Here is a 19,735-nt window from a genome sequence, read left to right as displayed (position 1 = left end):
ATTACTGTATATCGAGAATACAACTTCCATTATCTTGAAAAACGTTTGAACATCATTACATTTATATGCATACATTCTTTGCCTTAGACTTACCATGGACTGCAGTGCACTTGCATTACTTTCCACCCATTGTAGACCCGTCCCCAGACTTGCTCTCTTGGCCTTTGCTTGTATCAGTTTGTGTTTGGCACTGATGTACGTCAACTGAAGTCTCATCATTTCTTTACACTTTTCCTCAAGCGCCGGGTTATTGCTGCCTTTGCCATCCAGCTGAACAAGCTGAAAGTCATTCTCTGAACCCTCAATACATTTAGAAAGGCCCTCAAAGAAATGCTCTTTAGTAAAGAGAGTCAAGGTGTTGGTGCTTTGTTCTTCACAAGATAAATATTTATCTAGGAGAACCTGGAAGAGGAAAATCGGTGATGTCATAGAACCCATTTCCTGAGGAGCATAAAATGACATCAACTTCTGAATTCCCTCAACCACTGTCTGGAGTTCATGGTTCAGCTTGTTACTCGAGACTTGCAGGTCATTCAGGGTTTTTTTCAGTGATCTAGCCTCCTCGTCTTCCCTATCCTTGAGTTTCAGATGTGAGTGGACATTGGAGGATCTCATCATCTGAAGCTTGTTGCGCCTTTGTACATGCAGACTTCTAAGGTTTTTTAGAGATTGAATCTCTTCCTCAAGCTTACCAATGGCCACTTCTTCCCTTGCCTTTGATTCAGCTGGTTTGAAAGTCTTCATCACCTCATCTAAAGCTTTTTCATCCAGGAGAGCTTTGCCGGAGTCCTTAATCTGATTAAAGGCCTTCAGTTTTTCATCAGACACTACATTTTGTTGTGTTACCGTACCACAAAACCAATCAAGGAATTTTTTGGCATCTGTAGTTTCAAACAACCAGTCAAAGTCTTCACCATCTAGCTTGGAGGCTTTAGGATAACCTAGCTTTTGCAAAGTCTGGACAAACCGATCCCCGGGATTCATGACTGTCAGGATAAGATTTCTGCAAAGAAGTAAAAATATATTAAAAAGACAATCAGAATCAGAAGCAAGTCTTTTGTAGCCAGATAAAGTGCTGATTTTAGAATGCCAATAATGGGAGCGACAGCTTGCTACCTCAGATACAGAGGGAGAAATCCCTTAAAGAAAGACAGGCAGCCTCTCAGTGATGCCGCTGCTATCGATTTCAACAATTCGCCAGTGACAGGATCGCTAGCAGCAGAGTCGCCCTGCTGACATGAACCTATAGCAGAGTCGCCCTGCTGACATGAACCTATATGTGTAGTCATTCCTCTACTCGTAACTGAATACTGCAGCCCTCCCAGGACCCTCTCTAGATCTGGTCATGCAGCATTTACTTACCCGATGACCCTGCAATTCCTGCTGCCAGTACTACTGCAAACATGGCATCCCCAGCATCCTTGCAGACGTGCATTTGCCTGGCTTGTCAATGTAGACTGCTGCAGGTGCAATAACACAGTTGTGCTCATAAATTCTGACAGGGTATGTAAATTTATGACTTATTGGCCATTTTTCAGAAAATATGGAAAATAAAATAACCCTTTTCCTTTCACTCATGGTTAGTGTTTAGTGTTAGTGAAGCCATTTATTATCAATCAACTGTGTTTACTCTTTAAATCATAATGACAACACAAACTACCCTAATTACCCTGATCAAAAGTTTACATAACCCAGTTATTTACACTGACACAGCTGAAAAGCCTTCAAAGGAGGAGCCTCCGCTTTATCTGGAATAATGCCTCCCACAGGATGGCAGGGACGTTGGTCATGGCCCGGAAGAGTGGGGGGGGGGGGGGGGGGTTTGGGAGGCCCAGACTTCATTAAATACTATTATGCCTCACAAAATCTGTTTGGTTCCAATGCTGTTCACATTGTCTATTTGGAAGAGATGTTCCGAGCGTTATTCCCTGTCCTCACCAAGCCCACCACTCCTGAATGTCATATTCAACCCAGACAGCCTTTCTTATGATCGTATGCTACCTTGGACCCAGGCAGGAATTTTCCAACTATGACATGTGACACGACATTTACGGGCTTAGAAAGACAGCATCAGATCCCCCAAAAGCTTTTACACTCATATTTACAGATTAGACATTTCTTCTCCGCTAGATTCCCTTTGACTTTGGAAAAGCCAACTGACTTTGAGGCCCTATGTGCTAGAGGTCCTTATGAGCCCCAAATGATCTCTACCATTTATAAAATATCGCATGAAGCTGTTCTCATGGCGGTAAATAGCCACCACTACATGAGGAAATTGTCTCAGATCTTGCAGCATGACATCTCCTTGTTGGATTGGGAGAGCATCTGGAAGCACACTTCCAAGATTTCTCGATGCGTGGCCCATAAGGAAACCGCATACAAAGTTCTGATGCACTGGTATAGGACCCCAGATATTTTACATGCCCGCAATCGAACATTCTCAAAACAATGTTGGAGATGTAATAATGCTGTGGCCTCTCACCATCATATTTTTTGGGAATGTCCACCTGTTCACCAATTTTGGCTTCAAGTCCAGAAAGTGTTAGAGACACTGGTTGGTATTCCCGTCCCTCTGACGCCCATGCACTATTTGTTAGAAAAGAAAAAAGGGGTTCCCCTGGGTGGACTTTTAAGGCACAGATAGTATTCCAAATATACAGGATATTGGAGGTAAAACAATAGTTTTTATTCACAATTCTACATATTTATCAAAAAAAATTAAATATTGAATTAAAATATACAGTTCCAATGGTTGTCACAATATAAGTAAATACATGAAAAACCTTCTTTACATCCGATGCGTTTCGGGGTAACCTTCTTCAGGGCTGTGTAGAGATGGACAATTAGTTCATGTATTAAAGATGTAGTAGAAGGATAATGAATATTTCATTGGATACGATTTTTTAAAAGAATTGAAAATGTAAACAGCACGCTGGGTTCAATCAATGAGGTTGCCATTCTTTGCTGGATTGTCAAGGTGTGAGCATTACACCCTGAAACGCGTAGGGTGTAAAGAAGGTTTTTCATGTATTTACTTATATGGTGACAATCATTGGAACTGTAGATTTTAATATTTCATTTTTTTTTTTATAAAATATGTATAATGGTGAATAAAAATTATTTTATATATCCTGTATATTTGGAATACTATCTGTGCCTTAAAAGTCCACCCAGGGGAACCCCTTTTTTCTTTTCTCATATATACTGGAAAACCTATGTTAGACTTGCTGGTAATGGTATTTCTACGAACCTTCCAGGACGGCATGCCTGAGAGATGAGGGCTCCTCCCCACAGGAAACACAATCAGCGTTTAGCTTATCTTTCCCTCCACATAGGACTTCCCGTAGGCCTGCCGTCCTGGAAGGTTCGTAGAAATACCGTTACCAGTAAGTCTAATGTAGGTTTTCTCCTATCACCTTCCAGGACGGCACATCTGAGAGGATAATAAAGGAACCAACAGGCCTACCTTAGGGTGGGACCCCTGTCTGCAAGGCCTTTCTGCTAAATGTCAGATTTTTTTTACCTCCACTCCCTAGTGTGTGATGAAGGTATCCTAGCTGGATCATGTAACTGACCTGCAGGTCTGCTCCACCTATGCCCCTGCCTTCTCTTCGGATGCAGGATCTAGGTGGCAGGGGGTCTTAAAGATAAGATAGAAAGATTGACTGTGTCAACATTCTAGCGATCGTGGTTATTAATGTCTAACTGCGTCATAGGACCACCAAAAAGACCAATCAGATTTGTTCTGTGAAACAAGGAACTACTTTGGTCAACAAAGAACATCCGGTTTTAAACCACTAGTCTGTTCAGGAGAATGGTTTGGAAAAGGCCTCCTGACAGACAATCCTTGTGGGTCCCCTTTTTGTTTGCCATAGCCATGGTGAAAAGGAAAGAAACCCACTTAAGGATAATAGATTAAGGAAGCTTATTCCCTGGGTTTAAAGGACTGGACAGGTATGTAACCAAGCAGGGTGTTTGGTGTGCTCCTGCACCCTCAAGGAGGGGTGGCTCACCTTCAGTCCACCTGCCCCCATCCATCCATCAGAATGCATGTGCCTCCATTCTGGGGACACCCATTGTTCAGTGCCAGGACCACAGATCACAGGATGCCTTGGGGCAGCTCTGCGGCTAACGAATGTGCCCGCAAACGCGTGCGGACAAAACCCCTGTCTCCAACGCACACTGTTAGACAGGTCAACCGGCGGCTCTGCAAGCTGGTCGGCAAGTAAGCCTGGTCTCCCCCTGGGCATTCCCCAGGCTTTGTTGTTATGTAACCAAGCATACCCACTTCTGGTTTTCTTCCCATCTGAATGCGGACAGGTAGCATGTTTCTTTCCCCTAAGACTGCAGGTTTGTACTGGGGAGGGGAAATGGTAAGGTAAGAAGTGAAATCCAGTTCCTGTTCTAGCTGGCCCCGGGATCTCAGACCCCTGAAAGCTAGGACCTCTCACTCCCTTTCCTCCTCCCTTATAAGGGGGGTTTGTACTCACCGATCCCGGCCTGGATCTACCTGCAGTCGCATTTGCCTTCCCATCCTCTTGGTCCATCCATGAGGAGGTTGGCTAGGTCCTGGGCTGCTGGTACCGCTGGAGGGGCTGGTACACCAAGCCGACCACTTCCACACCACTTTCCACGCTGTCTCCCGGCGTCCCAACACTTCTGGGTTGCACTGTGTCTGCAGCGCCGCCCACTTTCTGTGATGCAGTTGTGTTCAGAAAGAGGCTTGGAGCTCAGAGCTTCCTCCTAGGAAAAACCCGGAAAGGAAGCGCAGCTTAATGGCGGTGTTTTTGCATCACAGCGATGGCTCGCCCTCCCTGCGGCTCAAAACGCTGGTGCACGCCTGGGGCGACCTGTGAGAAGTACAAGTCCTACAGATTAATTCAGGCCTCCCTAAAATCTGTCTAAACAGGGGTACCATTAGACCCTCCCCGGTCTTTAGGGCTTTCAAACAAAACAAACATGTTGCTGTGTTCGGGAGAAACACACTACTGGGGGATCAAGGGGATGGGTGGGGACTTATAACAAGCCGTCAATCGATTGTGTTTCCTGTGGGGAGGAGCCCTCATTTCTCAGGTGTGCCGTCCTGGAAGGTGATAGGAGAAACATACATTTGCCATTCACCCCCCTTTCTTTCATACACTTTCCTCCTCCCTTATAAGGGGGGTTTGTACTCACCGATCCCGGCCTGGATCTACCTGCAGTCGCATTTGCCTTCCCATCCTCTTGGTCCATCCATGAGGAGGTTGGCTAGGTCCTGGGCTGCTGGTACCGCTGGAGGGGCTGGTACACCAAGCCGACCACTTCCACACCACTTTCCACGCTGTCTCCCGGCGTCCCAACACTTCTGGGTTGCACTGTGTCTGCAGCGCCGCCCACTTTCTGTGATGCAGTTGTGTTCAGAAAGAGGCTTGGAGCTCAGAGCTTCCTCCTAGGAAAAACCCGGAAAGGAAGCGCAGCTTAATGGCGGTGTTTTTGCATCACAGCGATGGCTCGCCCTCCCTGCGGCTCAAAACGCTGGTGCACGCCTGGGGCGACCTGTGAGAAGTACAAGTCCTACAGATTAATTCAGGCCTCCCTAAAATCTGTCTAAACAGGGGTACCATTAGACCCTCCCCGGTCTTTAGGGCTTTCAAACAAAACAAACATGTTGCTGTGTTCGGGAGAAACACACTACTGGGGGATCAAGGGGATGGGTGGGGACTTATAACAAGCCGTCAATCGATTGTGTTTCCTGTGGGGAGGAGCCCTCATTTCTCAGGTGTGCCGTCCTGGAAGGTGATAGGAGAAACATACATTTGCCATTCACCCCCCTTTCTTTCATACACTTTCCTCCTCCCTTATAAGGGGGGTTTGTACTCACCGATCCCGGCCTGGATCTACCTGCAGTCGCATTTGCCTTCCCATCCTCTTGGTCCATCCATGAGGAGGTTGGCTAGGTCCTGGGCTGCTGGTACCGCTGGAGGGGCTGGTACACCAAGCCGACCACTTCCACACCACTTTCCACGCTGTCTCCCGGCGTCCCAACACTTCTGGGTTGCACTGTGTCTGCAGCGCCGCCCACTTTCTGTGATGCAGTTGTGTTCAGAAAGAGGCTTGGAGCTCAGAGCTTCCTCCTAGGAAAAACCCGGAAAGGAAGCGCAGCTTAATGGCGGTGTTTTTGCATCACAGCGATGGCTCGCCCTCCCTGCGGCTCAAAACGCTGGTGCACGCCTGGGGCGACCTGTGAGAAGTACAAGTCCTACAGATTAATTCAGGCCTCCCTAAAATCTGTCTAAACAGGGGTACCATTAGACCCTCCCCGGTCTTTAGGGCTTTCAAACAAAACAAACATGTTGCTGTGTTCGGGAGAAACACACTACTGGGGGATCAAGGGGATGGGTGGGGACTTATAACAAGCCGTCAATTGATTGTGTTTCCTGTGGGGAGGAGCCCTCATTTCTCAGGTGTGCCGTCCTGGAAGGTGATAGGAGAAACATACATTTGCCATTCACCCCCCTTTCTTTCATACACTATTTGTTAGGTCTCCCTTTTCCTGGTGTTTCTAAGGCTCTGCGCCGACTAATGTCTTATTTTGCTGGCTGCCAAACGGGTCATTCCTAGACTATGGTTGTCCACCTTCAACACTCCCACAACTGCTCACTACTGTAGCTGACATGCGTAGAATGGAGCATCTGACGGCTACAGTGGAGGGTACGGAGCAGACATTTTCTGAAACATGGTCAGCATGGGAGGATTCAGTATATGATTTTGGAGGAAATTAACCAGTTAATTAACTTCAGTTGCTTGCATTTTCTTTGTACGCTAATCACTATAACCCCCCCCCTTTATTGTGAAAAAAAAAAAAAAAGTACAAAAATAAATTGTAAAAGATGTCAGGTGACATTTGTAGGGACTCGGGCGCAGTTTACACTAGTTCCATGCCAGACATCGCATGTGATTCGCGCCGCATTGCTGTTCAGATCACATGTGATGCGACTTCAGCCATTTAAACTGTATGTCTTAAATTGCATTGCATTCAGACCAAACACGCACAGGACCCTTTTTTTGGTCCGCACCAGAATCGGATTGCATGGGTGTTCACACCTATGTGATCCGATTCATGTCCGAACTGTCAGTTCGCAGTGCGATATGCGAGCTGAAAAGGGGGTGTCATTGTATGACACTCCCCGGCAGTTTTCATATGGCAGTGTGAGCTACCGTGCAATGTGGGGATTCGCAGGGTTCACGCATCGCACCAGTGTGAACTGAGCCTTGGTGGGAGCAGTCAGGTGACATTTGTAGGCTTGGTTCACATTGGTGCGATTCAGGAACCCTGTGAATCCACTGCGGGTTCCCACATCACACCCGACTTGCATGGCAGGTCACACTGCCATATGCAAACTGCTGGGGAGTGTCATACAACGTTAACGACACCCCCATTTCAGCTTGCATATCGCACTGCAAACTGACAGTTCGGACATGAATCGGATCGCATAGGTGTGAACACCCACGCGATTCTGGTGCGGACCAAAAAAAGGGTACTGTGCGTGTTTGGTCCGAATGCGGTGCGATATCAGCCATACTTTCTGAAAGCACACTGCACATACATCGCATGTGATTTGCACTGCAGTGTGTATCACATGCTATCCTGCATACTAGCTCATTATGCCTTTCTCTTCCAGGGTTTTTTTTTCCCCCGGATTTTTTTTAAGAGGGTTTACTTCCTCTTTAAAGGGGTGGTTCACCCTAAAAACTACTTTTTTTTATTACACTGCCCCCCCCCCACATTACAATACGATTAAGGCTATTATTTTTTTTTTATGCTGTACATACCTTTGTACAGCATATTCACCCGTGGCTTCCGGCTTGCGAGTCCCGCGGGAGTGGACGTTCCTAACATGTCTGTGATTGACGTTTTGACCAAAAACGAGCTCCCCCCCGTCGCGTAAGCCGCGTCACGGTTGGCGAATGGAGCCGAACGGCGAGTCGGCGCTATACTGCGCATGCACATCGCCGTTCAGCTCCTTTCGCCAATTGTGACGCGGCTTATGCGATGGGGGGGAGCTCGTTTTTGGTCAAAACGTCAATTACAGACATGTTAGGAACGCCCACTCCCGCGGGACTCGCAAGCCGGAAGCCACGGGTGAATATGCTGTACAAAGGTATGTACAGCATCAAAAAAAAATAATAGCCTTAATCGTATTGTAATGTGGGGGGGGGGGGCAGTGTAATAAGAAAAAGTAGTTTTTAGGGTGAACCACCCCTTTAAAGGTCTGAGGGGTACAAATTAATGGCACATCACATGGAACCACCGATATGTAGAACAACCGAGTCTGCACCTGGGGGTTGCCAGATCTGGTCACATGATTCTACCATGCACCCAATGTGTACACACTCAGAGCAGTGTCCAGAGGAATAACTTCCTGCACTCAGAAAACATCCCTCATCCATGGAAAAGGCACTAAGAGAGGGGATGTGTTACCCGTAGCAACCCATCTTCTCTAATTCATCTGTCAGAGCGGCCTCTTGATATTCACAACAAGAACATTTACCCATCAGCCCCTCCGTTCTCTGTACATGCCCCGAGCCGTGCTCTCCTCACACAGGTAAAAGCAAGGAAGTCACCTACTATGTACTGTGACAGCCACCCGCTTCGTGTTTTCCCGCTGCTCCTTCCGTACAGGAAACGCCCTCTCTTCCCTACGTCACGACTACGGATCCCAAACAGCGACCAAAACTTCCCCGCACAGATAAAAACGCGCCGCCAAGCACCACGCTTTAATCCCGCCCCTTCTAAATCAGGACACTGGTGACAGGTTGGAGATTTTGACAGGACACTGCTGGGCTTGGTAAAGACACACCCACCCGGGCGGTGATTGGTTGTGGGCGGGGTGATTTTCTCTGCGAAGAACGTGCGCGCGGAGGTCACTTGAGGTCCTCAGCGCGTGCTTCCCGCCCTCCTGAGGAGAAGTCAGTCAGTGAGGTGAATGGAGGGTGAGCGAAGTCAGAGGACTGTGTGTATATAGAGAGTACAGAAAGGAGAGGACTGTGTGTATATAGAGAGTACAAAGAGGAGAGGACTGTGTGTATATAGAGAGTACTAAGAGGAGAGGACTGTGTGTATATAGAGAGTACAGGGAGGAGGAGTTCTTCATATATGCCTCACAGGAACAGGAGGAGGTATACAGGACCGACTAGTTTATGATATTCATTCCCTCTCAACTTGTCTTCTCACTGTATTTGGGATAATTGTTAATCAGGTAACATTTAACCACTTGCTGGCCAGGACTTTTCTGGAACTTTTTGTTTACAAGTTTAAACACTTCAAAACTGGGCACTTTTACCCCCTCCTGCCCAGGCTATTTTTTTGTGATACGGCACTACGTTGCTTTAACTGACAATTGCGACGCTGTACCTAAACAAAATTGGCCTTTTTTTCCCCCACTAATTAAGCTTTCTTTTGGTGGTATTTAACCACTTAAGCCCCGGACCATATTGCTGGTCAAAGACCAGGCCACTTTTTGCGATTCGGCACTGCATTGCTTTAACTGACAATTGCGCGGTCGTGCGACGTGGCTCCCAAACAAAATTGGCGTCCTTTTTTCCCCGCAAATAGAGCTTTCTTTTGGTGGTATTTGATCACCTCTGCGGTTTTTAGTTTTTGCGCTATAAACAAAAATAGAGAGACAATTTTGAAAAAAAAATGAATATTTTTAACTTTTTGCTATAATAAATATCCCCCAAAAATATATAAAAAACATGTTTTTCCCTCAGTTTAGGCCGATACGTATTCTTCTACATATTTTTCGTAAAAAAAAAAATCGCAATAAGCGTTTGTTGATTGGTTTGCGCAAAAGTTATAGCTTTTACAAAATAGGGGATAGTTTTATGGCATTTTTATTATTATTTTTTTTTACTAGTAATGGCGGCGATCAGCGATTTTTATCGGTACTGCGACATTATGGCGGACACTTTGGACACATTTTTGGGACCATTGGCATTTTTATAGCGATCAGTGCTATAAAAATGCATTGATTACTATAAAAATGCCACTGGCAGTGAAGGGGTTTATTATGTTCCCTGGGTGTGTTCTAACTGAAGGGGGGGTGGACTGACTTGGGGAAATGACAGATCGCTGTTCATACATTGTATGAACCGACAATCAGGCATTTCTCCCCCTGACAGGACCGGGAGCTGTGTGTTTACACACACAGCTCCCGGTTCTCGCTCTGTAACGAGCGATCGTGGGTGCCCTGCGGTGATCGTGCCCGCGCGTCGGCGTCAGGGGATCAGAGACTTTGACACTTTTTTGGGACCAATCACATTTATACAGCGGCAGTGCTATAAAAATGCACTGATCAATGTATAAATGACACAGAAGGGGTTAACACTAGGGGGCGATCAAGGGGTTAAGTGTTCCCTAGGGGGGGCGTTTCTAACTGTGGGGGGGGCACTAACTGGAGGTACATCGCTATTCCTGATCACTAGGAACAGGCGATCACTTGGTACTCCCGTCAGAACAGAGATCAGTTTGTTTACATTGACTGATCCCCATTCTGGCTCTCTGTGGAGCAATGGCGGGTGGCCGGCGGACATCGCAGCCGCCAGCCATGCTCAACAGCTCCCTCACTGTGCAGAGGGCACGCACCTGCTAGAGCAGTGGTTCTCAACCCTCTAGTGCTGTGACCCCTTAATAAAATTTCCCAAGTTGTGGGGACCCCCAACAGTAAAATTATTTTGTAGCGTGGGTTGTCGGCACCCAAGGCAAGAGTCCCTTCCACACATACAGTATTAAATCCCATTATGCCACATTTTAGGATGGACCACCATTTCTCTTTGTTCTCATTTCTTTCCCTTTCATCTCTCTATCCTAATCCCCCCCCCCCCCCCATCACTCTCTCTAGACATCTTTCTTTTTGTTTAATGGCAACTATAATCACAGGTAGCGTTACTCACTGTGTTTCTGACTTTGTGGTGTCTTGCAGCAGTGACACCTATGCCGAAATCAGGAGATAGGGTCTCCTCCAACCCCTCCCACTTCATTCTTTAACAGTCAGCTGACCTCTAGTCTCCAGCCACGCCATGAACTTAGTGGGAGGCTGTGAAGAGGCTGAGTGGGCGGCCGCAGGCTCCAGGGACAGCCCTGCTGGGAGGCTGCAAAAAGGTTAGGAGAGCGGCGCGGGCTTCAGGAACAGCCCAGGATTTGGTGACCCCTGGCAAATCGTCATTTGACCCCCGAGGGGGTCCCGACCCCCAGGTTGAGAACCACTGTGCTAGAGGGACAGACGTACAGCTACGGCAATTTGCGGGATCGATCTGACCTGCCGCAGTATGACGGCGGCTGGTCGGGAAGCGGTTTATCACTGCTGGATTTTTTATTTAACCACTTCCTGCCGGCAGTACGACTATATACGGCCGCAGTGTGGATGCCAATTCCTGGGAGGCCGTCTATATACGGCCTCCAGCCACTGGGGGGGCGCGGGAGTGCCCGCCGAAACACTGAGATGCCGATTGCGCGTGCCTGGCGGCCACGATATCCGCCAGGCACCCGCAATCGGCGGTTACACAGACAAGGACATGGATCTGTGTAAACAAATAGATCCACGTCCTGTCAGGGAGAGAGGAGACCGATCTGTGTCCCTTGTACATAGGGACACAGATCGGTCACCTGCCCCAGTCGGTCCCCTTCCCCCACAGTTAGAAACACTATGCAGGGTAACCCCTTCCTCACCCCCTAGTGTTAACCCCTTCCCTGCCAGTCACATTTATACAGTAATTAGTGCATATTTATAGCACTGATCGCAGTATAAATGTGAATGGTGCCAAAAATGTGTCAAAAGTGTCCGATGTGTCCGCCATAATGTCGCAGTCCCAATAAAAATCGCAGATCGCTGCCATTACTAGTAAAAAAAAAAATAATAATAATTCTGTCCCCTATTTTGTAGGCGCTATAACTTTTGCGCAAAGCAGTCGCTTATTGCGATTTTTTTTTTTTTTTTTTTTTTTTTTTTACCAAAAATATGTAGAAGAATACGTATCGGCCTAGACTGAGGGGGAAAAAAAGTTTTTTTCAAAATTGGGCTATTTATTATCGCAGAAGGTAAAAAATATAGATTTTTTTTTCAAAATTGTCGCTCTTTTTTTGTTTATAGCGCAAAAAATAAAAACTGCAAAGGTGATCAAATACCACCAAAATAAAGCTCTATTTGTGGGGAAAAAAGGATGTGAATTTTGTTTGGGAGCCACGTCGCACGACTGCGCAATTGTCCGTTAAAGCGTCGCAGTGCCGTAAGCTGAAATGTCACCTGGGCAGGAGGGGGGGGGGGGGGGGGTATATGTGCCCAGTAAGCAAGTGGTTTAAAAACAAAAAAAAAAAAGTGTGTTCTTAGTTTGTCAGTAAATTTTGTAAATAAGTAATTTTTCTCCTTCCCTGATTGGCACTGATGAGGTGGCACTTATGGGAACTGATTAGGTAGCACTAATATGCTGCACTGATAGGTGGCACTGGTGGGCATTGATTGGCAGCACTGATGGGCACTGAACGCCAGAACCGATTGGCATCACTAATGGGCAAAGATTGGTGGTCACTGATTGCTGGCGCTTTATTGTAATCAGGGCACTGATGATTAGTGCTCTGATTACCTGTCTTGCTGTCCCCTGCAAGGAGATGCCACTGATTGGTTCCATCCTATGCATTAAGGTGGAAAAAAAAACACCTGGCAGTGAGCGGCCCCCCAGCCCAACCCCCCCCCTCCGTTTTACTTTCCTGAGCCCTGGAATTTCACCCGGTGGAGACGCGCTCTTCCTCTGCCCGAGGTTCTCGACTCTTGACTGGATAGATTGATAGCCGCGCAGCCATTGGCTCCCACTGTTGTCAGCCAAGTCCTACATTTGACGTCTATGGATGTCGAATGATAGACTCGGGAGCGCGCCCACAAGGTAACCCCCCCGGGTGAGTGCTTCTCCTAGGGGGTTATATGATGCAGAGAGAAGCCGCCGAGGGACCCCAGAAGACGGTATTTGGGGCCACTCTGTGCAAAACGAACTGCACAGTTGAGGTAGGTATATGTTTTGTATTTAAAAGAAAAAACCTTGAAGCTTTACAATCACTTAAAAATTGCGCATACTCGTGGAACGGCAACAAACTTCGGTAATTAAAATTCTCCATAGGTGAGGCTTTAATTTTTTTACAGGTTACCTGTTTAGACTTACAGAGGAGTTCTAGCGCTATAATTGTTCTCGCTATTCTGGTTTGAACACCATTTACATATGCGGGCATGACTTACGTATGCGTTCGGATCTGCGCACGACCATGGAGCGCTTTAAAAATGTTTTTTCTCTTTTCGTCCATGGACGGACACGGCCTTCACAAGTCTTGACATATGGGCATATGGGTTATGTTCCTGTTCATAGGAGAGAACTAGGCAGAACATGTTAGATATTTAACCACTTAAGACCCGGACCATTATGCAGGTAAAGGACCTGGGCAGTTTTTGCGATTCGGCACTGCGTCGATTTAACTGACAATCGTGCGATGTGGCTCCCAAACAAAATTGGCGTCCTTCTTTTTTTCCCACTAATAGAGCTTTCTTTTGGTGGTATTTGATCACCTCTGCGGTTTTTATTTTTTGCGCTATAAACAAAAACAGAGCGACAATTTTGAAAAAAAAAACAATATTTTTCTCAGTTTAGGCCGATACATATTTTTGGTAAAAAAAATCACAATAAGTGTTTAACGATTGGTTTGCGCAAAATTTATAGCGTTTACAAAATAGGGGATAGTTTTATGGCATTGTTATTAATATATATTTTTTTTACTACTAATGGCGGCGATCAGCGATTGTTTTCTTGTGGCCGCGCCCTTTTTTCTTTGAGGCGTCTGGCTGCCATTTTGGTGTGGATTTTTGGCCTCTAGAGTTGGCTTCCTGAACGGCACGCAGCACAATTTTCCTCACAGATTTTCCTCACACACATACTGTGTACAGAGGGCAGGCAGCGGCGCTGAGCAGTCTCTTGCTGGGTTGGTTAGTTCCCTGGGTAAACCCCCCCCCCCCCCCCCGGTCAGTGCAGAAAGGAGGGTGTTTTTTTCAGGTCTTGAATTGGTCCCTGAGAGCTGTCTGTGGTGTTATGGAGTCAGTGTCTGGTCCTTCTTCCCCAACCATGCCAGAGGTGGCCCCTGTACCTGCAGTTCCCATGGACGCTTTGTCAGCAGTCCTGGAATCATTTGTTGCCAGGGTAGAAGCAGCATGTGGGCATAAGGGGGGTAAAAAGCGCCCCCTCCCCCCGCCATCTCCTGGGGAATGCTCTGACTCAGAGCTGGGCCTGGCTGCGGCACAGGACCCCGGTTTTGGGTTGTCAGAGGATGTGGACCAGGACCTTCCTTGTGAGGAAGACCCCTCGCCCGGGTCAGTGCAGGACAGGGCACTTGTCAGTGCGCTTATCAATCCTGTGAGGGACTCCCTTAAGCTGGATGGTGCAGCTGAGGCGTCCACTGAGGGGGCAGTTTTTTTTGGGTCGCACAAATCAGACGGCTCTGTAAAAGTTTTTCCTTATCTATCCGTTGATAAATTCATAGATAAGGAATGGGAAAATCCGCAGAAGTTCTTTGCGCCTGGCGGTCCGTTACCCGTTTGAGGACAGCCTCAAAAGCGATCACTTGCCTGACGAAGAGGCCCTGCGTGACCTTCGAAACGTTGAAATCCTTGTGATACAATGCAATACATTTTTAGACATTCTGTACGATCCACTTTGTGCTGGCGAATATGTTCGTACCCTTTAAGAACCTGCCCCTCCCCCATGTGAATGAGTATCGGGTACATTGCACCCCTACCCATTCACCAAAAAAGTGTCACAAAGTAACAAAAACCCACAGTTTTTGACAATTCTTTTATTAAAAAAATAAATAAATAGTGTCCCACAATGTAAATTCACCATGAACCATGGTGCCTGCTGGACCCAAAAAAACAAAATGTGGCCTGTTATGACAGAGTTTGACAAATTTACTTGGAATCTGGGAGCCAGCTAAAAAAGTTAGGAGCCATAAACCGCGCCTTGTCCCGCCCGCATATGTAAATGGTGTTCAAACCACACATGTGAGGTATCGCCACGCTTGGTAGAGCGAGAGCAATAATTCTAGCCCTAGACCTCCTCTGTAACTCAAAACATGCAACCTGTAGACTTTTTTTTTAACGTCGCCTATGGAGATTTTAAAGGGTGAAAGTTTGTCGCCATTCCACGAGCGGACGCAATTTTCAAGCGTGACATGTTGGGTATCAATTTACTCGGCGTAACATTATCTTTCACAATATAAAAAAAATAGGCTAACTTTACTGTTGTCTTATTTTTTAATTTAAAAGGTGTATCTTTTCCCAAAAAAGTGCGGTTGTAAGACCGCTGCGCAAATACGGTGTGACAGAAAGTATTGCAACAACCTCCTTTTTATTCTCTAGGGTGTTAGAATAAAACATATATATGTTTGGGGGCTTCAAGGAGGGAAGGAGATGGCAGTGAAAACACTGGGGAATACCATTAGCATTGCTGGTTTACTTGTCATGCCACCACAAGATGGCGCCAGATCACAGAAGGAAGCATAGGCCTGCAGAAGGCCGCGGCCTCAATTACCGGCTGGCCCGACGCGATCGTGCGGCGGAGTAGTGGGGGCGCACGGAGACACAGGATGGGGTATTCTGTGTCTCCGTGCGCCGCCACCTTCCCCGCCGTGCGATCGCGCCGGCCGGTAATTAAGGCCGCGGCCTTCTGCAGGGTGCCAGGTCGCTAATTCTAATCGCAATTGCGACCTGCTTCCCAGATTTTGTCAAACCCTGTGTTGATTCAGGAGGGGGGGGGGGGGGGGTGCATATTTTTTTCATTTTGGCATGGGGTTCCCCTTAAAATCCATATCAGAACCGAAGGGCCTGGTATAGACTGGAGAAGGGACCCCTCGCCTTTTTTTCATACTTTTTAATTGTAGTTTTTTTTTTTTAATGTAGCGCTCACCCCCGAAGGAGCCGCTGGTTGATTTGGGATCGGCAAATTAAGTTACCCTAACATGGCTCCAGGGGGTGCGGTGGCAAAACAAATAGTGAGCGAAGGTCCAAACAGTGATTGAAGAGTTTTCAATGCTTTATTTCCAGGCCAACACGGCCAACATCAACATCAGTTTGGAAGGAAAAGGTTGATGAAAAGGATAGAAGGAGAAAACCTTGCAGTATCAGGCCTGGATATCAGTGGAGCAGTCAGTACTGCTCTGTATAGCACCAACTTCTATAACTCGTCGCCACTCTACTTAGAGTGGGTAAAGTGCCCCCGGACAGACCCCTATGATAGGCCTGGCAGCCAAAGTGTCACTCTGAACTGTCTGGGAGGAACAGGTCTGTCTCACAGACCCAGCTCTAGGGCCTCTGCTACAGGCCAATTTCAATAAAGGAGGTGAATAAAGAGCAACTCCTGCCAGCAGACTTTTTCCTAAACAGGCCCCCGGATGACAGCAATCATACCTGTCAGTGGTCCGGACACCCGATCCCAGACTACTGGGATTCTCTCAATAGATCCTGGAACCCAGCGAAACACTGGAGTTCCCTTTCTCCTCAGGATGAGGGTCAATGCAGTCTCGAGCTTTGGCCAGGCGGGCTGCGCTGGCCCATGGATGCGCGTACCCTGAAGGTGGGTACCGCACCTGGAACGGGGACCCCGCGAAGGTTTTGGAACACATGACACCTGTCCCAGATATACTCTCCCCCAGCATGCCTTGCGAGGGAAAAACTCCTCTAATTGACTGCTGGGAAAGCTTGCTCCGCCAGAACCCCTCTAGTGCCAACTGCCGGCCAGGGATGGCATTACATCCCTGCACCACAGACTGACCCAGTGGACAATTTTGGAATGACAGAGGTCCCGGAATTTGAACAAATCATGAATGGGAGCAACGTAACTCTCCCATTCCTCATTAACTTTAGCGTAGTGCCCATGCTGAAAGCAAAGGGGCGCTACACTTACCTACTCTGTTGCAGAGTCAGTTCCCTGTGTCCATTCAGAGGAGCCCCGGCCCTGGCCCCTCTTGCCGTGGACATCGCTGAACCGAGAGGGACCTCAGGTAAATGTTAGGGGGGCTGCTGCACACAGAAGGCTTTTTATCTGAATTATAAAGGCCATGGATGAATCCATGGGAAAAAAAACAAGCTTGCTTACCGATCAGCTCTCAAACAACCTATTAAACTTGTCTAACAGCATTCGTTAAAAACGGGTTTAGTCCGCACGCATTTGCAGATGCATGCGTAAGCCACAGAGCCTCGCCACGGCACCATGGTATCTGTGGTACCTAACGCTAACTAATGAGTGTCCCCACATTGGAGGCACATGCATTCTGATGGGATAGGTGAGGGCAGGTGGACTGAATGGGAACCAACCCCTTCTTAAAGGTACAGGAGCACCCAGCAAGTAGCTCAATGGCTGCAAAGATATTAGTGTGTTGCCTGACCTACAGTGATACAAAAAAGACACAACTGCCCCACATCTCAAGCGGCTGGCGGCCATTTTCTAATAGTCTTAGCTTGTTTTTGCCTCTAGCGCTGGGGGTCTACCTTCTGGAACGGCGCTAATCACACAGAGCACCTTGTGAGGGAGAGCGGCAGCACAGTGCAGTACCTGGGTCTGAGTGGTGAGTCCTACGGGGGGCCCCTCAGTCTGTGGCAGCTAGGAGGGTAGACTTTTTAGTGACTTGCCTTCGGTCCCTAAGGGGTGTCAGGCGAGTGTGGGTCAGCATGGCATCAGAAGCTGGCGCTTCTTCCCCGGACATACCTGTGGTGGCAACCGGTGCCTATGGACACTTTGTCGGAGGTCCTGGAGTCTTTTGTTGCCAGAGTGGAAGTGGCGTGCAGGCACAAGGGGTGTAAAAAATGCCCCCTCCCCCCAACGTCTTCTGTGGAATGCTCTAATTCAGACTCAGGCCTTGCTGTGGCAACCGGCCCCTGTTCTGAAGTTCATAGGATGCAGACCAGGACCGTTCAGACAGTGAGGAGGATTCCGTGTCCGGGTCAGCACAGGTAAGGGCCCTTGTAGGAACGCTTATCACAGTGGTGCAGGATACCCTAAAAATGGAGGATACAGCGGGGGCATCTACAGAGGTGTCGGTCCCTTTTGGGTCTCACAAGCCGGCCCGCATAGGTAAGGTGTTTCCCTACCTGACCTATTTTGATACATTTATCTACAAAGAATGGGAACACCCGCAGCGGCCATGTGGAGAGGACCCCTGCTTTTAAGGACATTGCCGATAGTAGGGCCGAGGCAGTTGCCCAGTCCATGTTTATGGTGGTGGGGTCAGTATTGCGGGCAGTGTTGGCTATGGCCTTGGTGTCCCAGGCGCTTACTGAATAGGCAAAATTGTTGCACCGTGAGTTGGAAAAGGAACAGGCCTTCACGGTCTGCGGCAGACCAGTTGGTGCATGGCCTTAAGTATGTCTGCGATGCGGCCTTAGATACGGCCCCCTTGCTTTCTAGAGCCTTAGTATCTGCTGTGGTACTGCGTCACCTGTTTGGCTGAAATGCTGGTCTGAGGACCAGGCATCTAAGAAGGCTCTGGCGGATTTACCTTTCCAGGGAGAGAGGCTCTTTGGAGCCTTGCTGGATGACATTATTACATTTTTTTACTGGGGGTGAGAGTACGTTGCTCCCACAATCCAGAAAAGGTAAGGAGCCACACTGCAGGCCAGGGCCCTCCTTTTCCACTCGGAAGCGTTTTCTCCGTCCGCCCAGGTCGGCAGGTAAGCGGTCCCAGACCGACAAGAAGCGTCCCTGGTTTCACAAGCCAAACAAGCCTGCGAACAAATCTTCGACAGCAAGCCCCCGCCCGACTCATGGGTGGGGGGTCACGTTCGAGAGTTTGCAGCTCGGGGGACCTCCCTGCTTTCAGACCAGTGTGTCTGCAAAGTGGTTTCATCATGATACAAAATAGTTTCTTTCTTGTCCACCAAACAGGTTTTTTCCCTCAGTGTATGACCTGCTGCTGCGCGGAGTGATAGTGCCGGTGCCGTCGCAGGAACGGTTTCAGGGTTTCTAATTTGTTTGTAGTCCCAAAGAAGGACTGGGTCTGTCCGATCCTGGACCTCAACAGCTTTGTGAAGGTGCAAAGGTTCAGGATGGAATCGGTTTGCTCTGTGGTCACTGTACTCCATCCGGGGGATTTTCACATTATATGTGTCAGGCATCAGAGGTTTCTGCGGTTTGCGGTCGGGGACGCCCACTACCAATTTGTAGCTTTCCCTTTTGGCCTGGTACAAAGGGTTTTCACTAAGGTGCTCGCGCCGATTCTGGCTTTGCTGGAGACAGCGAGGAATCGCAATCGTGGGCTACCTGGACGACCTCCTTCTGAGAGCAGCTTCACCTCAGAATTAGAGGAGGATGTGGCGATCGCCAGTCAGACTCGGTTGGGTTCTGAACCTCCATAAATAGGTGTTGGTACCAACTCAATGACTGGAGTACCTGGGCATGATTCAAGAGTTTTTCTCCCTTCAGACGAACTGCAGACTCTTCGGGCTGCGGCGAAGCTGTTGGCGTCCCGCAAGTGGTCGTCCCTGCGTTTCTGCATGCGAGTCCTGGGTCTCATGTTGGCCACTTTCGAGGCAGTACCGTATGCTCAATTCCACACTTAAGTCTTGCAAAAGGAGATCCTGTCCAAATTGGATAAATCGCCGTTGTCTCTGGGTTGTCAAATTCGGGTGAACCTGCTAGTCAGGGATTCCCTGATCTAGTGGCGGAGGTCTCC

The 19,735-nt window shown here is 48.1% G+C and overlaps 1 protein-coding gene across 2 annotated transcripts in view; it reads right to left on the bottom strand.

The window, feature by feature from the left end:
* Window positions 1-8,779, bottom strand: part of HAUS3 (HAUS augmin like complex subunit 3) — a 35,430-nt gene extending 26,651 nt beyond the window's left edge. The window contains exons 1-2 of one of the 2 annotated variants that reach the window (XM_040335298.1): window positions 8,609-8,779; window positions 94-1,003 (exon numbers count right to left, since the gene is read on the bottom strand). In XM_040335298.1, the coding sequence (XP_040191232.1) occupies window positions 94-984 (891 nt within the window). In that variant the 5' untranslated portion in view covers window positions 985-1,003; window positions 8,609-8,779. The other variant, XM_040335299.1, reaches the window with a different exon arrangement.
* Between the last annotated feature and the right edge of the window lie 10,956 nt (window positions 8,780-19,735).

The sequence above is a fragment of the Rana temporaria genome, chromosome 1 (assembly GCF_905171775.1).
Source record: "Rana temporaria chromosome 1, aRanTem1.1, whole genome shotgun sequence".
Lineage (NCBI taxonomy): Eukaryota > Metazoa > Chordata > Amphibia > Anura > Ranidae > Rana > Rana temporaria.
Note: the sequence above shows the minus strand (reverse complement) of the source record. Positions and strands in the feature narration are given on the sequence as shown.